The 16,747-nt window shown below is 40.7% G+C and overlaps 3 protein-coding genes across 3 annotated transcripts; 2 read left to right on the plus strand and 1 right to left on the minus strand.

Moving 5' to 3' along the window:
* Nucleotides 1-6,675, plus strand: Cyp4g15 (Cytochrome P450 4g15). Its single transcript, XM_071787997.1, has 7 exons — nucleotides 1-229; nucleotides 721-918; nucleotides 4,088-4,340; nucleotides 4,915-5,131; nucleotides 5,210-5,398; nucleotides 5,463-5,700; nucleotides 5,946-6,675. Exons 1-7 carry the CDS (start codon nucleotides 1-3, stop codon nucleotides 6,308-6,310), a joined length of 1,689 nt encoding a protein of 562 aa, XP_071644098.1. The 3' UTR covers nucleotides 6,311-6,675.
* Nucleotides 6,676-6,710: 35 nt separating this feature from the next.
* Nucleotides 6,711-9,809, plus strand: LOC139818548 (uncharacterized). Its single transcript, XM_071787277.1, has 9 exons — nucleotides 6,711-6,949; nucleotides 7,110-7,333; nucleotides 7,479-7,730; nucleotides 7,978-8,205; nucleotides 8,443-8,611; nucleotides 8,745-8,943; nucleotides 9,202-9,313; nucleotides 9,385-9,525; nucleotides 9,673-9,809. Exons 1-9 carry the CDS (start codon nucleotides 6,711-6,713, stop codon nucleotides 9,765-9,767), a joined length of 1,659 nt encoding a protein of 552 aa, XP_071643378.1. The 3' UTR covers nucleotides 9,768-9,809.
* Nucleotides 9,810-10,848: 1,039 nt separating this feature from the next.
* LOC139818938 (uncharacterized) lies at nucleotides 10,849-16,537 on the minus strand. The gene is made up of 4 exons (XM_071787989.1): nucleotides 16,185-16,537; nucleotides 14,593-14,841; nucleotides 14,353-14,505; nucleotides 10,849-14,243 (listed from the first exon to the last, which is right to left on the minus strand). Exons 1-4 carry the CDS (start codon nucleotides 16,296-16,298, stop codon nucleotides 11,463-11,465), a joined length of 3,297 nt encoding a protein of 1,098 aa, XP_071644090.1. The 5' UTR covers nucleotides 16,299-16,537; the 3' UTR covers nucleotides 10,849-11,462.
* Between the last annotated feature and the right edge of the window lie 210 nt (nucleotides 16,538-16,747).

Raw genomic sequence — 16,747 nt, forward strand, 5'->3', positions numbered from 1 at the left:
ATGTCGGCGGCCGAACCGGAAATGATAACTGGATCCGCTGCCGCTGCGGCATCCACCGGTACATCGGCGTCTATCGTTTTCTTGTCTCTCTTGGTACCGGCTTTGGTTCTGTATTACATCTACTTCAAGATTTCACGCCGCCATATGATCGAGCTGGCGGAAAAAATACCGGGTCCAGAAGGCCTGCCAGTGATCGGAAATGCGCTGCTGCTCCTAGGAAGTTCGGACAGTAAGGCGATACTGTAAAAACACAATGACGTGTTATACACGTGGGCAAACGCGTATAAAATCAATATCCTAATTCGGACATTTTTCCAACATCTCAGATTAATCAATCCTTTGATCTCAATATCCACATTAAATTTAAACAACTTTACATTTTTGCCGAGTAAATTTTTAAAATTATTTCTCACTCTTGTCATAATCCAAAATAAAAGAAATTCTTGTAAACAAATATCGTAGTTTAGATCGCGTTAACGGGTTACGAACATACCAGATCGCGTCAACTAAACGTCGTTCCAACGTTCGCTATAATTTTGAGATTGAATTCAATTAATTTGACAATTACGCTACATATCTTCTGTGTATCTTTTGTGTTACTTATTATGACTCTCGGGTTGGATAACCGAGTGGATTTTGCGCCGCGCGACTAGTTTACCACGTACATAATCACGTAACTCCCGAGCAGGCCGATCATGCACCCCTATATCTCTGTTGCAGCCATGTTTCGTAACTTGTACAGAAAGTCTTTCGAGTACGATCAGATCATCAAGCTGTGGCTCGGACCAAAGCTGCTGGTCTTCCTGATGGACCCGCGCGACGTTGAGATCATCTTGTCTAGCCATGTCTACATCGACAAGTCCACCGAATATCGTTTCTTCCAGCCTTGGCTCGGAAACGGTCTCCTCATCTCCACCGGTACGTATTAGCCATTCGCTATCAGTATTGAAGCTCTCGTCGCTCGTGAAATAAATTTCCGCCTATGCAAAAAGGATATTATAAAGATTACTATCCTCAGGTTAGCAATCATCATTAAACTATCATTAAGCGCGCGATGCAATTAACTGAAAGTAAGTCATCGTTCAATTTCACCGTTGAATGTATATTACACTTTTCGTAATTTCGTAATTTTTCATTACGAGCGTTATATAATTTTGCAAAAAGAAGTTCTAATAAAGCCATAAATATATGTTATCTTCAACGCGAAAGTATTCTTGTGGTAATATTTTTGAATTGTCGTTTCGTACGGACGTGATACGTATATTCGATTTATTTAAATTCGAAATAATTTGATTCAAATATATTCTTTGAGTTGTAAAGAAGGGAGATTCAATAGTGAAAAAGGTTACGCACAGTCAATTCAAAGTCATAAATGCAAATATCTATTGCTTCCTGAAAAACTGGCTTCTCATAACATACGACAGTATTTACAGTCGGTTCTTATATTTCAGGCCGTCTTGAGTACAATCTTAAGATATCATAAACCAATCACAAAGGCGCCCTGGTAAAAATTACCATTAGAGACCGTTAGAAATGGAAAGAAACGCATAGTAAAACGGCCGTTTCTGACTGTTTCACTATGCGTTCCTTTCCATTTCTAACGGTTTTTAACGGTAATTTTTACCAGGGCGTATTAGCATCTTAAGACATAACTTAAGACGGTCTTGAAACAAGAACGGACTACAAATACCGGCCATAATCATAAAATGCTACAATTTTCTGTCGATCGATTAAATTATCAGGCCATTATTAGTTAATTTGAATCTAATTAAATCGAATATGCGTATCACATAGTCCACGATATGATAAGAAAAACAGTTCCATAAGGCATATTATTCCTTCTGTTTTGCGTTTCGAGTAACGTTACGTTTGGAAAACCGTATCTCCCAATTACTTGGTTCAAAAAATTTTGCATAATAATTTTGGAATATATATACGTACAATGTAAAAAATTGTATTATAAAACATATTATATATTATAAACGTAAGGTTACAGTTTTATGAAATTTAATGTAACTCCATTTTAAGTGCTAATCATTTTCGCTATTCAAATTTAATTAATCTCAGGTATTCCCAGACTAAACTTAAATCATTCATTTACAATTTCATGGAATTTCAATCAAGCGTCTCTTTCCTCTTATTCGATCATCACTCTCAATTAATTTTATTGACAGCCGATGTTTCAGACAATTCAAACTATGGCATTCCACGGGAAGTCAAAGCAAGTTCTCTATCATCATGAGCGAACAAAAAACTAATACGAGATGCAAAACGCGCGCGCCGCCGGATATGCAGCGCGGACTTTTATCGCCGACTTTCTCGATACCGCGAGAAAAAGTCCTTTTTTCTCATGGACGAAACTCTCTCGTCGAAGCGTAACAGCGCAGCGTGCACGTAACGACGCGTGCTATCGCCTCGGTTAATTCGCGAGCCTCGTCGCGAGTCGAGACATCCACGCCGGCAAAGGCGTCAGCGCACACCTCGTACCGGTCTTTTTCTTTTCCTCCTTCCTCTTCCCCTTTTTTCCTGCATTACTTCGCGCGAGTTTTACAGTAATGATTGGTTGTATAACGATCACATAATTCTGGCTGTTATCGCGTACGGCCTCGTAACAGGCCCCTCGACTGCCTAGATCACGCGCGCCTAGATCGAGTTTCGCAATTGTGAAATGAGAGAGTGAAATTAGAGTGCGAAATCAACTAAACCAACTAAACCAACGAGCAAGGATCGATCGAATTGTCGGATCAAACAAAGAAACTTCCTTTCTCACGTCGCGAAATAATATCTCTTTCATAAATAATTTAAGAAAGAAAAACATGAATATAAGACGTTATTTAAATTTGACGATTGGAAAACTGGTATTCAATTTACAATTTTTAAAAATTGGTATATTGTCAATATTCTGACAAACTAATGTGTCCAGCATGCATGAAATTGTAGACGATGCATTCAAAGGAAAAACAAATCATAATCAAGATTTTAAGAGCGACAGGTCCAGAATCCAGATCCGTTCCACGGTGAACTTTTACGTAACAGTAAAACGAACGCCATAGTGACACGATATTATGGGATTCCGATGTAAAACACGTGAAAAAAAGCGAGTAAACACGACTTGCCGGTTAACTTTCTGGTTTTCTTGCCTCATTTAATGTCTATAGGGAGATTGAGCGCTCAACCGGGTGACTTGACCGGTTCTTTCTTAAGAACTTAAGGGAGCTGATATTTCGCAAAGTTAGAAAAGTCAGATTTGAATCAATTTTCCCGGAAAAACGAAGGAGGAAGGCTCGATCAAAAGGGTTGCGACGCAACCCCCTCGATGGTGAACATCGAAGAGGAGCAGAGCTGCAGAGACGTCAGAGGATCGACGCCTATGCGCGCGGCGTGTGTTGCACGAGACCTAAAACGCACTTGCATCTAAGGAGAGCGGAGAAAAGAGCGGCAGTCAGGGAGAGTGAAATGCAATCAGTCCGAGAGTAAAATCGACGGGACATAGAACAGGAAGGAAATTTGCACGCGTCAGTGCTTTCTCTCCCCGTTCTCCGTCCTCGCGCGTGCAACGTGCGCGCATCGCGCTCTTTCCGTGGATCTCGTTACACAATTACGACCATCTCTCTCTCTTTCTCTCTCTGTCTCTCCCCCGTCCCTCTCGCGCGCGTTTGCAACGACTCTTATCTGACTCTTTCGCTTACTCCCCGGCTCCTCCGCTCATTCTTCTTCCTACTTCCGCGTGTTCGATAAAAAGTTCACGGGACACCGAATACAACGGGGGGTGGGAGGAGGAAATTTACATAAAATTTACACTTAAATACATCTCCGTGAAATTTTTTCCTTCCTTTGCTTCGAATTTTCTTCTATTGCGTTCTGTCATCCACCATCCACCCAACGGTTTTTGTATATTTTTCCGCATTCGGCACAGTAGAATTTTTTCACTATCATATAACTGATATAAAAAGTCGCACGTAATATAATTAAAAATAAAAATTATTAGCACACTTTTTACTTTATATTATTATTCAGCTATTTACGAAAAGTTGGGAATCCCCCATTTGGCCCAAAAATCAGATCGGTAATAAATGACTCGTTTCAGGTCCGAAATGGCGAGCCCATCGCAAATTGATCGCGCCGACGTTTCACTTAAATGTACTCAAGAGCTTTATTGACCTCTTTAATGCCAACTCACGTGCGGTGGTGGAACGGATGCGTAAGGAGGGCGACAAGGAATTCGACTGTCACGACTACATGTCCGAGTGCACCGTCGAGATCCTCCTCGAAACCGCCATGGGGGTCTCCAAGTCCACGCAGGACCGAAGTGGCTTCGAATACGCCATGGCCGTTATGAAGCAAGTATCCAGAATCCAATTTGGAAACCAAGACTGAAAGAGAAATATCAAGAATTATCTTGCGCACAGTTCATCTTTAATCGCACAGAAAAAAAAAAGAATTTTCTCGATTTAAAAATATCTTTAATTTCAATGTAATCTTGAAATGAAATTATATTGCGTTAAACGAAGAAAACTTGCTCGAATGAAGTATTTTATATAGTTCAACCAAGAAAAAAAAGTTAAAATTCTTATAAGAAGATTATAGATTGTTGCATATATCCAAGTATATAAGTTTTGATTTGACACTTCTTTTTTTCTATGCGGTACTAAGGTTTAACCGGAAATCGGTTTTATAATCATAGATTCTCTACTCTGACATGTTCTCTGACATGTTCTCGGATCCGGCTTTTTTTAGCAAAAAAATATCTTGGACTCATAGATCTTGGGATCTTTCTCGTTAGATTTGTAAAACATAACATTAACGACGAATTTTCGTGCAGCAAAATTTTTACGTAATATGTTCCTTGGGATATTCAAATATTTTCATATTGAAACATATGAGATACATCGTTATTGTCTAATCGTCTCTTAGGATGTGCGACATTCTCCACCTGCGTCACACGAAGGTTTGGCTCAGGCCGGACTGGCTGTTCAATCTCACAAAATACGGGAAAGATCAGATCCGTTTATTGGAGATCATTCATGGGCTCACGAAGAAGGTCATTGCGCGCAAGAAGCAGGAGTTCAAGAGTGGCAAGCGCAATATTATCGACGACTCCGTGCAAAATGGCAACGCCAAGACCGCTAAAGTAATTTTCAGAATCTTTAAAAAGCCGCATCGAACGATGGACCGTCATTATCACGTATATATAATATATTGTCTTTAGGTTACCTCTGTGGAGGGACTTTCCTTCGGGCAGGCAGCCGGCCTGAAAGATGATCTCGACGTGGATGACAATGACGTTGGCGAGAAGAAGAGACAAGCTTTCCTCGATCTGTTGATGGAGGCCGGTCAGAACGGTTCTATCCTGACGGACGAGGAGGTCAAGGAACAGGTCGACACTATCATGTTCGAGGTGAGTATCGCGGATGCGATTAGAAGATTGATTCTCGATAAGCCGTCCATTCCGTCATTCGCAGGGACACGACACGACCGCGGCTGCATCCAGCTTCTTCTTGTCGATGATGGGCTGCCATCCGGACATTCAGGAGAAGGTCATCCAAGAAGTCGACGAAATCTTTGGCGATAGCGACAGACCTGCAACTTTCCAAGACACCCTTGAGATGAAGTACCTCGAGCGATGCCTCATGGAGACTCTTCGCATGTACCCACCTGTGCCTGTCATCGCGCGTACGATCAATACCGACTTGAAGCTCGGTGAGTTCTCGAAGCCGAGATATCCGCACATAACTAATTTGCGTTACCCGCAAATCGTACGTCAATCATGCGAATGTCACGCGACTCCGAGATACCTAATTTATTAGTGAAGCGTTTATTAACTTCTTGATCGAGCAGATTTACAGACAGTACTTAAATGTTATAGTATAATTTATTACGACGTATAAATGTCACGATATACGAAAACTTGTTCTAGTCGTAAAGATTTACGATTGCCGTTTCAGCGTCGGGAGACTATACGATCCCAGCTGGAACTACGGTGGTAGTGACGACCTTCAAGATGCACCGGCAGCCACACATCTATCCGAACCCAGAGGTCTTCAATCCTGACAATTTCCTGCCGGAGAAGACCGCCAATCGTCACTACTACGCTTTCGTGCCGTTCTCCGCCGGGCCGCGTTCCTGCGTGGGCCGCAAATACGCCATGCTCAAGCTGAAGATTATCCTGTCCACGATCATGAGGAACTTCCGTGTCAAATCGGACATCAAGGAGTCCGATTTCAGACTCCAGGCCGACATCATCCTCAAGCGGGCGGAGGGCTTCAAGATCAGGCTGGAACCGAGGAACCGGGCGACCGCCACCGCCTAAAGCGGCGTCCCTCCTCCGTCCAGATAGAATATAAAACTCATGACAATGACTTTACTCATCACTTAAAAGTTGAACATGTCCAGATAACATCGCGATGTCATTATGAGTTTTATGTTCTACTTAGGCGTTTACGTGTAGTTGAGTAGAGGAGCACGAGGGCGAAGAAACGAGCCGCGAATTTCCGAGTCCCGTTGATGGCTCACGGTGGAGAATTTCTCGATTAATCGCAACTCGTGCGCGAAACAAACGCTATTAGCTATATGTACATGTTGTATATTACTGCTCGTTGTATGACGCATATTGCTTATGTTGATATTTATCTCTTGCAATAAATGTGGCATTTTCTACGCCGCGAAATCTGAGAACTGAACTATTCCTTGTCCTCGATTAATCGTGAAAGATGCGTCGGGCTCGCGAGACGAGGGACCGGCTCACGCACGTGCGAGGACACGACTTAGGGACACTTTCGAAAGGACCGGTGCGGAAAGATTTTAGTGGAGAACTCAAGGAAGTCGGTCCCAAGATCGGAGAAGGCGCGATGATCAAAACTCTCGCGGCAGCTCGTACGGGAGAGATGGAGAAGATTAAAGACGAGCTGAGGGCGATGCTTCCGATATTAAAACCTTCAGAAGTGAAAAGGTTGCTTTATTTTTAAATAAGTAAAATATCCTCCATAGATCCATACCTCATTAAAACGTTTGAACTGCTGTTACTTGTATTTTGTTCCTTCCTTTTTCTTTTTTTCCGTTTTGAAGAAATATCAAACTCGTCCTCTTCTTATTAATCTGTCTCCAAATAGATTTCGTTTACCACTTCACGAAGCGATCGTTGACGAGCTCGAAGAAGGCAACTACGAGGAATCGGTCCGCTATTTGAAAGAATTATTTGAGCTCGATGAAGCGATTCGTAGGGAGGCTGGTCCTGGTACCCTGACGTGGGAGAAGCCACGCTTAAAGAACACCAGGGATGCGATGTTGCGCCTGAAGGAAAGTCTGATCGCCGTCGAGCGAGCCAAAAACGCCGGTGCGAATGAAATATAAAACCTTTAATCAGGCACATTTATTCGCTAGAACAAAAACAATTGTTTTTCGAACTGTATGTAAATTAAGGCTGTCGTTCGCATATGATGATCTTGACTTTCTTACCATTAAACTTTGACATCTGGGAGGAAAATACGAAGTACAAAGTACGAGAACAAGTACGAATATTATGAATTTTCTGGATATAGGAGACTACGTTTCCATGGCCGCGGAATTTCTGAATACGGCGCTGTATTTTCAAGCGATGACCTGGGAATGGTGGTGGGTGACGGAGCGGCTTTACCGTAGCGCTCTGGAGAACGCTAAATTGATCGAGGGTGATGATGAGCGCATGAGCACCTTTGCACACTACCTGTACGGCCGATTTCTGTTCGAGCAAAGTTAGCGAAATAAATTATATTTAACATACAAATGGGCAAACAAACAGGGCCCGCCAAACCACGATTTTCTGTCGACTTTTGCCCTAAACAACTGCACATAGTTTCTTCTCTTCGCATAATTATGTAATATTGTTGTCAAAAAATTCACGGTTGTTAATTAATAAAATATTTGGGATCAATTGCAAATTAACAATTATAATATAAATTAGTAATATTAATACAATTAACGTTCATGTGATGCAATCAGTGCAGGACACGGTGCAGTCGTTGTATCACTTGAAAGTCGCACGTGAAGCATCTCAGGAGAAGTCGTGGAACGCGTCGAAGATGACTGGTCGAAAAGAGGAGACTATCTTTCGAGAATGCAACGTACTTCTGTACAAAGCACTGCTGATGTACGCGCAACAAGTCGGTCCTGATCAACCGGACGTTGCCGTGAAAGCGTACACCGAAGCTCTCGCACGAGCGACGGATTGTAAGTAACTTTTTAAAAATAAAAAAGATAAAGATGAAAATAAGATGAGACTATAAGATGAGAAAGTCATTTCAAACATCATGACTTTGTTAAAATGTTACCTCATTATTTTGAATTTGTTGTCTAAAAAATCGTGCAAGTTCGATCTTCATCGCTGTCTTCGCCTCTCAGCGAAACACAGCGTTCTCTTGGAATTATAAAAAAAGCTCGTTGCGATATCACCGGTCATCTCCACAGCTGGGCATTACGAAAACAGTGCGAACGTTCTGTACGAGCTGGGCATGAGTCAGTTACGATCGGGCGACGTGAAACTCGCTTACCGGAACTTCTCCAAGTTCCTGGCAATGGCCAAGAGAATCTCGGACCCGGAGGGCATCTGCAACGCGCACATGGCGATGGCACTTGCGTACAAGTTACGTGTATAAATGTATACTTTTCCCGTGCCACGGTAAACGATGGATAGAAACGGCAAATGGAGGGGAAATTAAATCATAATTTCGTACCTCTTTCGACCTATATTTTACCGTCACGCGTGCAAGTTTTAATGCGATTTTGATCTCGAAAAAAATGCCAATTTTTGACACGATTCTCACGGACGATTCACGTTTGCAGGAATTGGGCGACGACGCGAACACGGAGAAGCACCTCAGCCTGTTCATGATAAATGCAACCGAGTCTGGACTCATGAAAAAACTTGCACAGGCACATTGCTGCACCGGCGAGTATTTTCTGAGTAAGGTAAGAAATTGTTACGGATCGCAGTTATAAAAAAGAAACAAGAGACGCCATATAAAAATTACAAGATTATTGAGGAAACTTATAGAAACAGAAATTACATACATTTCTTCGAATTTTCTAACATTGCACAAAATGTATGTAATTTAAATATATCTAACGCACAATCGCTCCGCGATATCTAATTTGTAGTGTTAATAAAATTAATATTTCTTCGGATTAGTCAACAATGCGAAAACAAACTTGGGTTTTTTTTTTTAGAGAAGACCAGATATCGCGACGTTTTATTTAGAAAAGTCCTTCGAGTTATACAACGAACTCGGTTTGTGCAACGACGCTGATAAAGCACGAGCCCTTGCCGGAGTTTCGAAAGGCGAGTTACACTTCTTCAAGACGAGAACTATAACGTGCGACGCATTTAAAATCTCTTCGTCTTTTTAATAGGGCAGGAAATCATCGATGAATACGTCCATCTTATACACCGATGCGAAGCCGCCGATCCGAAGGCAATAATGGCGCTTTGTCAGTGGAAAAATCGTAGAAGTGTTTTTTGGACTGAAAAAGAAAAGAAGAAGCTGCACGCTGGTAGGAGACAATATTCAGCGATCAATCGACAAAAATTAAATTAAATTCTATAAAAGAACCGCGTCTCTTGCAATTCTTAAACTTTCTGATTACCGCGTTTGATTTACATCACACGTAACTATGATAAACCATGCTGTATTATTTCAGAAGATTCGGAGGAGCTTAGCCTCGAAAACAAAGAGGCGATGTCTTGGTCGCAATCTTCTCTTAGCGATATCACAAACACCGCGAAATTTCATTGAAAAATTCGATTTGATGCACGATAGCTAATTCAATATTTTTTATCTGAATATCTACAATAAATGTTCATAAATGACATTCCATTCTTTTGGTAAAATATTACATGAAAATTCAATATTCACAAATTTAATTTAAATGTTAATTATATACGTATTAAAAATGCAAAGAGGGATATTAGCAATGCTTTTATACAACTAAATAATATATTCTTCTTTACACATCATGCGCGATGATGGGATAAATAATTGATTTCCATAATAAAGCACACACAAGTATACTTCTTGCGAATAAACTAATAGAAAACTAATAGTTTTAAGAATATGAAGGCGTTATGTTATCTGCTAATAGTTTTTAACAACTTAATATTAATTAATAACATGTAATTAACATGCATAATTATCTCCATTACCTACATTGTAATTAAAAGATAGATGCTTACTATCAATGTAAAATCTCAGAATATATATTATATTTAATTTAAGGAAAGTTTAATAATTTAAAATTTATATTGCAATTATGTTACTTTTTTGTAATTTTTTTACATTAGTATATATAATTTCTTCCACACATTTCTTAAACTTATTACATTATGCTCAAGATTATATCACTCCCAAATACTATTTTACAACATATATATATATTTGTGTGTGTGTGTGTGTATTATATATATATATATATATATATATATATATATATATAATTCTTATAAGAATATGTTAAAAAATTCCAATTTTTAATTAGTGATACAGACAAGTAACGCATATTAATGTAAGATTTTAGAGGCTCTACATATCAAAATAATTATGTTGAAATTATTATTGCATTAGCATCTTCTGCAATTTATCAATAAGGGTCCACATATAATGTATGTTCATTATATAACAATTGTTAATAATCGATACCTTTGCTCCTGAAAATCTTTTTACAATTCTATATTCAAAAATTTTGGAATTTATTTACGATTACTACCTACGATAAATCAATTATTTTCTTGAATTAAAACTTGGTAAATAGAAAGTTACACACGTACCATATGATTAAAATGCGACACACAGATTTCTGATAAATCATTATGCAAACGTCTTCATAATATTACTCTGTATTTCTTCTGTATCTTAATATTACACACATATATGTATATGTACATATACATACACATATGCATATACATACATATATATACATATATATACATAATCACACTGTAATGTTACAAATACAAGTTTAGGTTTATATCTTAATTTTACAACAAATCTTAGTTATTTCCGCATTTAATGCAAACATACTACAGCATAGCTTTATAGCTTATCTGTTACACGAAAATCAGCGTGAAGTCAATGCTATTGTGATACTTAATTATCTTTAATACTTAACAAACACTACTCTTAAACGATATAAGTTAATATATAGTAACAAAAATTATGCGAACTGCCCGGTCGTTGCAGTCCTTCCAACTTTCTTCATTTAATGTAAGGAATAAAAATATAAAGTGCGAATTACCTTGAAGACTTCATTACACCGAAGAATAAGTTTGCAATAAAGTATGCGCCCATGTATGTCCAGCAGTTCACATCTTTTTTTTTTCAATCAACTTAAATCCTCTGTAATTGTAAATAGGCATTGCACACACGACAAAGATAAATTTCTCGCAAAAATGGGACAGAATGTACAATAGTGATTGTTTGCCACGGGCGCAATTAGTTCAATATAATATCATCGTCTAACTCCATAACGCTAATCGGATCCAAAGATGGCATATCGGCACTCTTACGTATCTCCCGCGATATGTTCTCCAGTGTCTCCGAAATTGTGACGTCGTCCGAGTTCTTCGTGTTACTACTATCCTCTCGATGTTGAACTTCAGCGGCAGCGAGCTCAAATACTTCCCTCAATATCTCGTTTGCCGCATCCGCAGAGCTAGTGTCCAAGACGTAAGTCGAATTTTCCTGTATCTTGCTATGCCTATTATTCATTGCATTATCGTCGACCAATTGCTCGAGCTCCTTTATCTCTTCCTCTAATTTCCTTTTCTCTTTCAAATCGTCTATTGAGACTGTTTCTTCCGTGATGTTGTTACATTTTGCCCTGTCATCATTGCTGTCGTTGTTTACTGGAACAAATGTGACATCGTCATCATCGCTATCTCTTATCTCGTCGTGCTTTTCGCCATTTGAAAGATCTGGCTTGATAGTATCTCTTGCACTATTAGGTTCATCAACATCTGCACTTATTTCGGCTTCCATATTTTCTTCGTCAAACCTATTTTGTTTTTCCAATTCCTCAATTTCGAATTCCTTGTCTTCATTTACGATTGTGTCATCCAAATCTCTTTGGTCATTTAATGTATCAGTTTTGTCAGTCGACAGAATTTCTAGGAAGTCTTCCTCCGGCTCTTTTGTATCTTCCTTCGAAAACTCGTCCATTAGATCGCATTGTGGCATTTCTGTTTCATCCATTATCTCATCTTTATCTGGTTCATCCATTATTATCTCATCTTTATCTGGTTCATCCATTATCTCATCTTTATCTGGTTCATCCACCATCCCATCTTTATAATCTTCGCAGTTATCTTCTAAATTATTTTCGCAACTTTCATGATCCTCGATATCCTTGCTTGTTTCATGAATTGATAAACGCGTTTCACTATCGCGCGTTGTTTCCTCGTGAAGATCCTCTTCATCATTATTACATTCATTAATAGCCTTTTCGTTTTCTATAGAAGAAACTTTCGCGTTGTCCTCTATCTCTTTGTCTTTCTCCTCATCCACATTAGCCTCGTCCTCTTCTATAGTGACAGCAGTTTTCTGCACATCCTCATCTTTGGATTCGTCACTGTCCCTGTTTACCGATGTCTCATCCTTGTCCTCCGTATGTTTTTCCCTTTTCTCTTCATCTTTTTCGTCTTTATCATCTTCTATCTCTAATGTTTCGTCTGGCATGTCTGTCGATTTTTCGCATTGTTCAGACTCATTTGTTTCAATATTTTCATCATTTGCAGATTCTTCTTCTACGCGCGACTCGCTCCTCGCTGTGTTGTCCTCCGGTTTATCGATTACATTGCCGTCTTCATTACCTGTCTCGTTTTTCACCTTTTTCGTGGAATTTTTTCTAGTAGATAAACTGAAGATCTCTTCGTCATCGGTATCCTCGATATTGACATCGATTTCCTCCGATGGATCGTCGGGGTGTTTGCCAGCGGTTCTATCGGGACGCGACGTCGCTTCTTTGGAAATATTGTCATCTTGTGAATCAACTTCAGTTTCCTGCTTCTCCTTAACGCTTGAAACGGTTAACTTTTCCAGCTTTAATGCAGCTTGCTTGAGATGCGTCAGTCTGTGTTTCGCATTGGACAGCTTGGTGTCAAATTTCTTGTCGCACTTGTCGCAAGCGTATTCCATCTTAGCTTCCGACTGTGCTAGAGATTTCGGGCTCTTAAATTCCATCGATGTCATTTCTGTACTAGATATAGAAGACGATCTCGTCCTACTGCCGGTGGTTCTCTCTTCTCGTTCATTTTTTATATGTACAGTCGACAAACTCGTCGCACCTTTTGTCTTGCTTCTCAGACTCCTACCATCTTCGTTAGACGTTTCGTCGCTAGAGTCTAAACGGGCGTATGATGTTGTTTCTTCGAGAATGGATTTCTGTTTCTTCCTATTTGTCTTATTTACACGGTCATTCAATTTACTACTACGGGTCTCTCTTTGTTCCAGAGAACCGTCCGAATCCGTACTTCTATCATCGATCGTTCTTTTACGTCCTCGTCTTTGCGTCAAATGAGTGCTGGACTGTTGCTCTGCATCCACTGACGCTTTCGTCGATTTCACCTCATTCGTGTTTGCGCGCTCTTTACTCAATCTTGTCATTTTCGATGGCGTGTACTCAATGTCTTGCGACCTATCCATGATGTTAATTCGCCGTTTTCTTCCTCGTCTTGCTTTACCGTTAACAATGTGATTCCTTTTAGATGAGACCAACGAAGAACTACTACTCCCGGCAGATTTTTCTTCTTCCTGTGAACTTTCGTGCGACGTATTATCATTCTTATTTTTTTCCTCGTGCATTTTCTTTTTCCTATGCGATTTTTGACTCAGTACGTCAGTCAAGAAAACTGCGCACAATTTCGTTTCTGCCAAGTAGGATTGTGTCTGACGGGATCGTCGTATCTTGTCACTACTCGGATCTATCGTTATCCAACAATTCTTGCATACCGTTAGACCCGTGTGATAAAATCTGTACATGTCGATACCGTTGGCAACTGCACCATGACAATTGTCGCACGTTCTAACTTTCGGCTTGTTGTTTCGCAATTTGATTTGTGCATTGATCTGTGCCTTGTGTCCCTTAAGACGTCGCTTACCACGTCGCGCCATATTAGTATTATCGTTACTGTCGCTATCGGAATTTACCGTACCATAAAATGTGATATCTGGAAATGTGGTAATAGTCGTTTTGCGATTTACCACATCTGTGTGTACCTGCAATGAAAAATTGCACGTGCGTAATATAAATGTCACTGGGAAAATAAAAAAAAAAATCGACGCAAAATATAGCAGGCATGTATAATTCGACATAATTTGTTATTACCTTTGGAAAATTTGAATAGTTTATCTCTTCATTAATCAGAGCTTTTAAGTTGGCGATTGTTTCCTGATACACCCTTCTTAGATCATACAAAACATCCAAGTTATATCGACACGATAGACATATCAGCTTCAAACGGGTATTCTTCTTACTGATCTGCAAAAACAGAACATAGACATCAAATGTAGGCATTTGTCTTGCGTATTATTTGCCTTGCGACGAAAAGACAACACTCGGACTTACATCGTCGTTGAAAATGCTGCGGATTTTCTGAAGAGGATTAAATAACACGTTATTGTCCTTGGTAATATCGAAGATACGGTTACTGTCCACTAACTCGTGGCACAGGAAACAACATGGCCTTGACGTCGCGGCTTTCCGCTCCGATATCTCGTGCGACTTCTTATACTTTTGTACAAATTTAGCGCACTGATCTAATTCATACGCGCACTTGTAACATATCTTGCTTGACAGATCGATGCATTCGTTAATCTAAGAGACAAGAGAACAGGTTACAGCATTACTCCAAAATTATCCAATCATTATTCTTAATTCTAATCATCTTCCTCTCTCGTTGTGGGTTAATAAAAAAGGAAAAAACGGAGTGGCCTGTCGGTCTAGTGAATAGTAATACACTATTACTATTGCGTATACATTTATATGTATACAGTATGCGTATACATATGTGTATCACTATTCACTAAAGACGAACCTGCGCGACTTTCATTAACAAATGAAACAATACGTCGACTCAATATTGACCGAGATGATGTAATAAACAAACACACAATAATATCCAGCTACATACAAATTATCCCACAAATTCCTTCCAATTTTCGGACCAAGTCGGAGCAACGTAAATAAACGCGTACGAAAAAAAACGGAATGCTTAGTCGACGCGAGAGATTAAGTAAATATCCGCAATCGTTCACTGTGTGTATATTTTTACATATACACGTACGTAAAATAAAATACGCATACATACGTACGCACAGCAAAATGTCGGTAAAACGGGACACGAGACGGACACAAGCCGAACACCGAGATTGACACGATCCACGTCTCTCTCCTTTTTTGCTCGCGAAGAAAATAGTACTTATTCGCGTAAAAAAATCGGAGCCGAGCGCGATTCGAGCGGTCCGTCACGCGGCCGCTCGCACTTCCATCGTTCCTCGCGATATATCCCCGGGCTCGGAACTATTTGTCACAGCGTAGTAAGCAGACATCTACCTACACCATCACCATCTGTACGTCTCCTCTCTCTCCCACTCCCTCTTTTTTCTTTTTCTCTTTGTTTTCACACTCGCAAGTTCCGAGTTTCGGGAACAGATGACGCGACGCGTCATGTTTCCCGCTGCACGCGTGATCGGACGCGACGCAGGCATGGCTAATTGATGCCGGATTGATCCGGGGCGTCAATTCCCCCTGATTTTCAGATTTCGCACGTACGAGGCTACGAGGTTCGAGGCGAGACGCGGCCAGACGTCCGCCCGCGCCGGCCCTCGGGAGAGAGCCAAGCTCGAACCTAACCTAACAGCAACTATGCAACTCTAACCTAAACCTAAACCAAGCGGCGATCTCTCGATGGAAATCTTAATTGGAAACCGCGTCCTCGCGCTTCGAAATTTAAACGTTCTCGCCTCTCGACAATCCATATAGATACTTGTTCCATATGTCAACTTGTTCTTACGATCAGCGCTAAAAGAAGCAAACGAATCTATCCGACAAGAGCCGCCGAGAATCCGATAAACACGCGCGAACGCGAACCTTTTCTCGAGACTTGCGCGCGCGGTGTCGCTCGCCGATTATTCTTCATTCTTTATAGTTCTATTTACCTTGCTGGACAGGCACGTCTCGATCTGATCGCCGAAAGTGTCACGATTGTCCGGCGTGACGTCCAGGAAGACACCCTCGTTGCTCGCACACACGAAGCAGTATTGGTCAGGCATAGCGACGCGCCGTGGGTATACTGACGTAATTAGGGTAGCATCACCTCGGACCGACGTTTGGAACGAGACGCGATCGCAAATCGCAAGGATTCTCACCGAGCCCCGAGCCTGCCGAGTCAGCGATCAGCGACGTCCGTTATTTATACTTCTCACGTAGACCAACGTAAACCGACGCGCACACACGGAGAATTGGCGGTAATCCTAGCCCCTGAACGCGATAACATGGCGGGCCCGGCCCGATGCTGACCGATATCGTCAGCCGTCGTGCGACGCATCGAACGATATATCGAAGATGGACGACCTTCGGACTCACTCGTTCTCCTTTTCAATTGCATTTTTTTTTTTCGCGATTTTCTCCGCGGATTCTTGCCGCTTTTTCTCGGAGCGAAGCGAAGCGATCAACGATCGCGGTTCGTCAACCGAACGGCGAGTCTGAAATGGTCTGAAAT

Source organism: Temnothorax longispinosus, chromosome 9 (genome assembly GCF_030848805.1).
Source record: "Temnothorax longispinosus isolate EJ_2023e chromosome 9, Tlon_JGU_v1, whole genome shotgun sequence".
In the NCBI taxonomy this organism is placed as follows: Eukaryota; Metazoa; Arthropoda; class Insecta; order Hymenoptera; family Formicidae; genus Temnothorax; species Temnothorax longispinosus.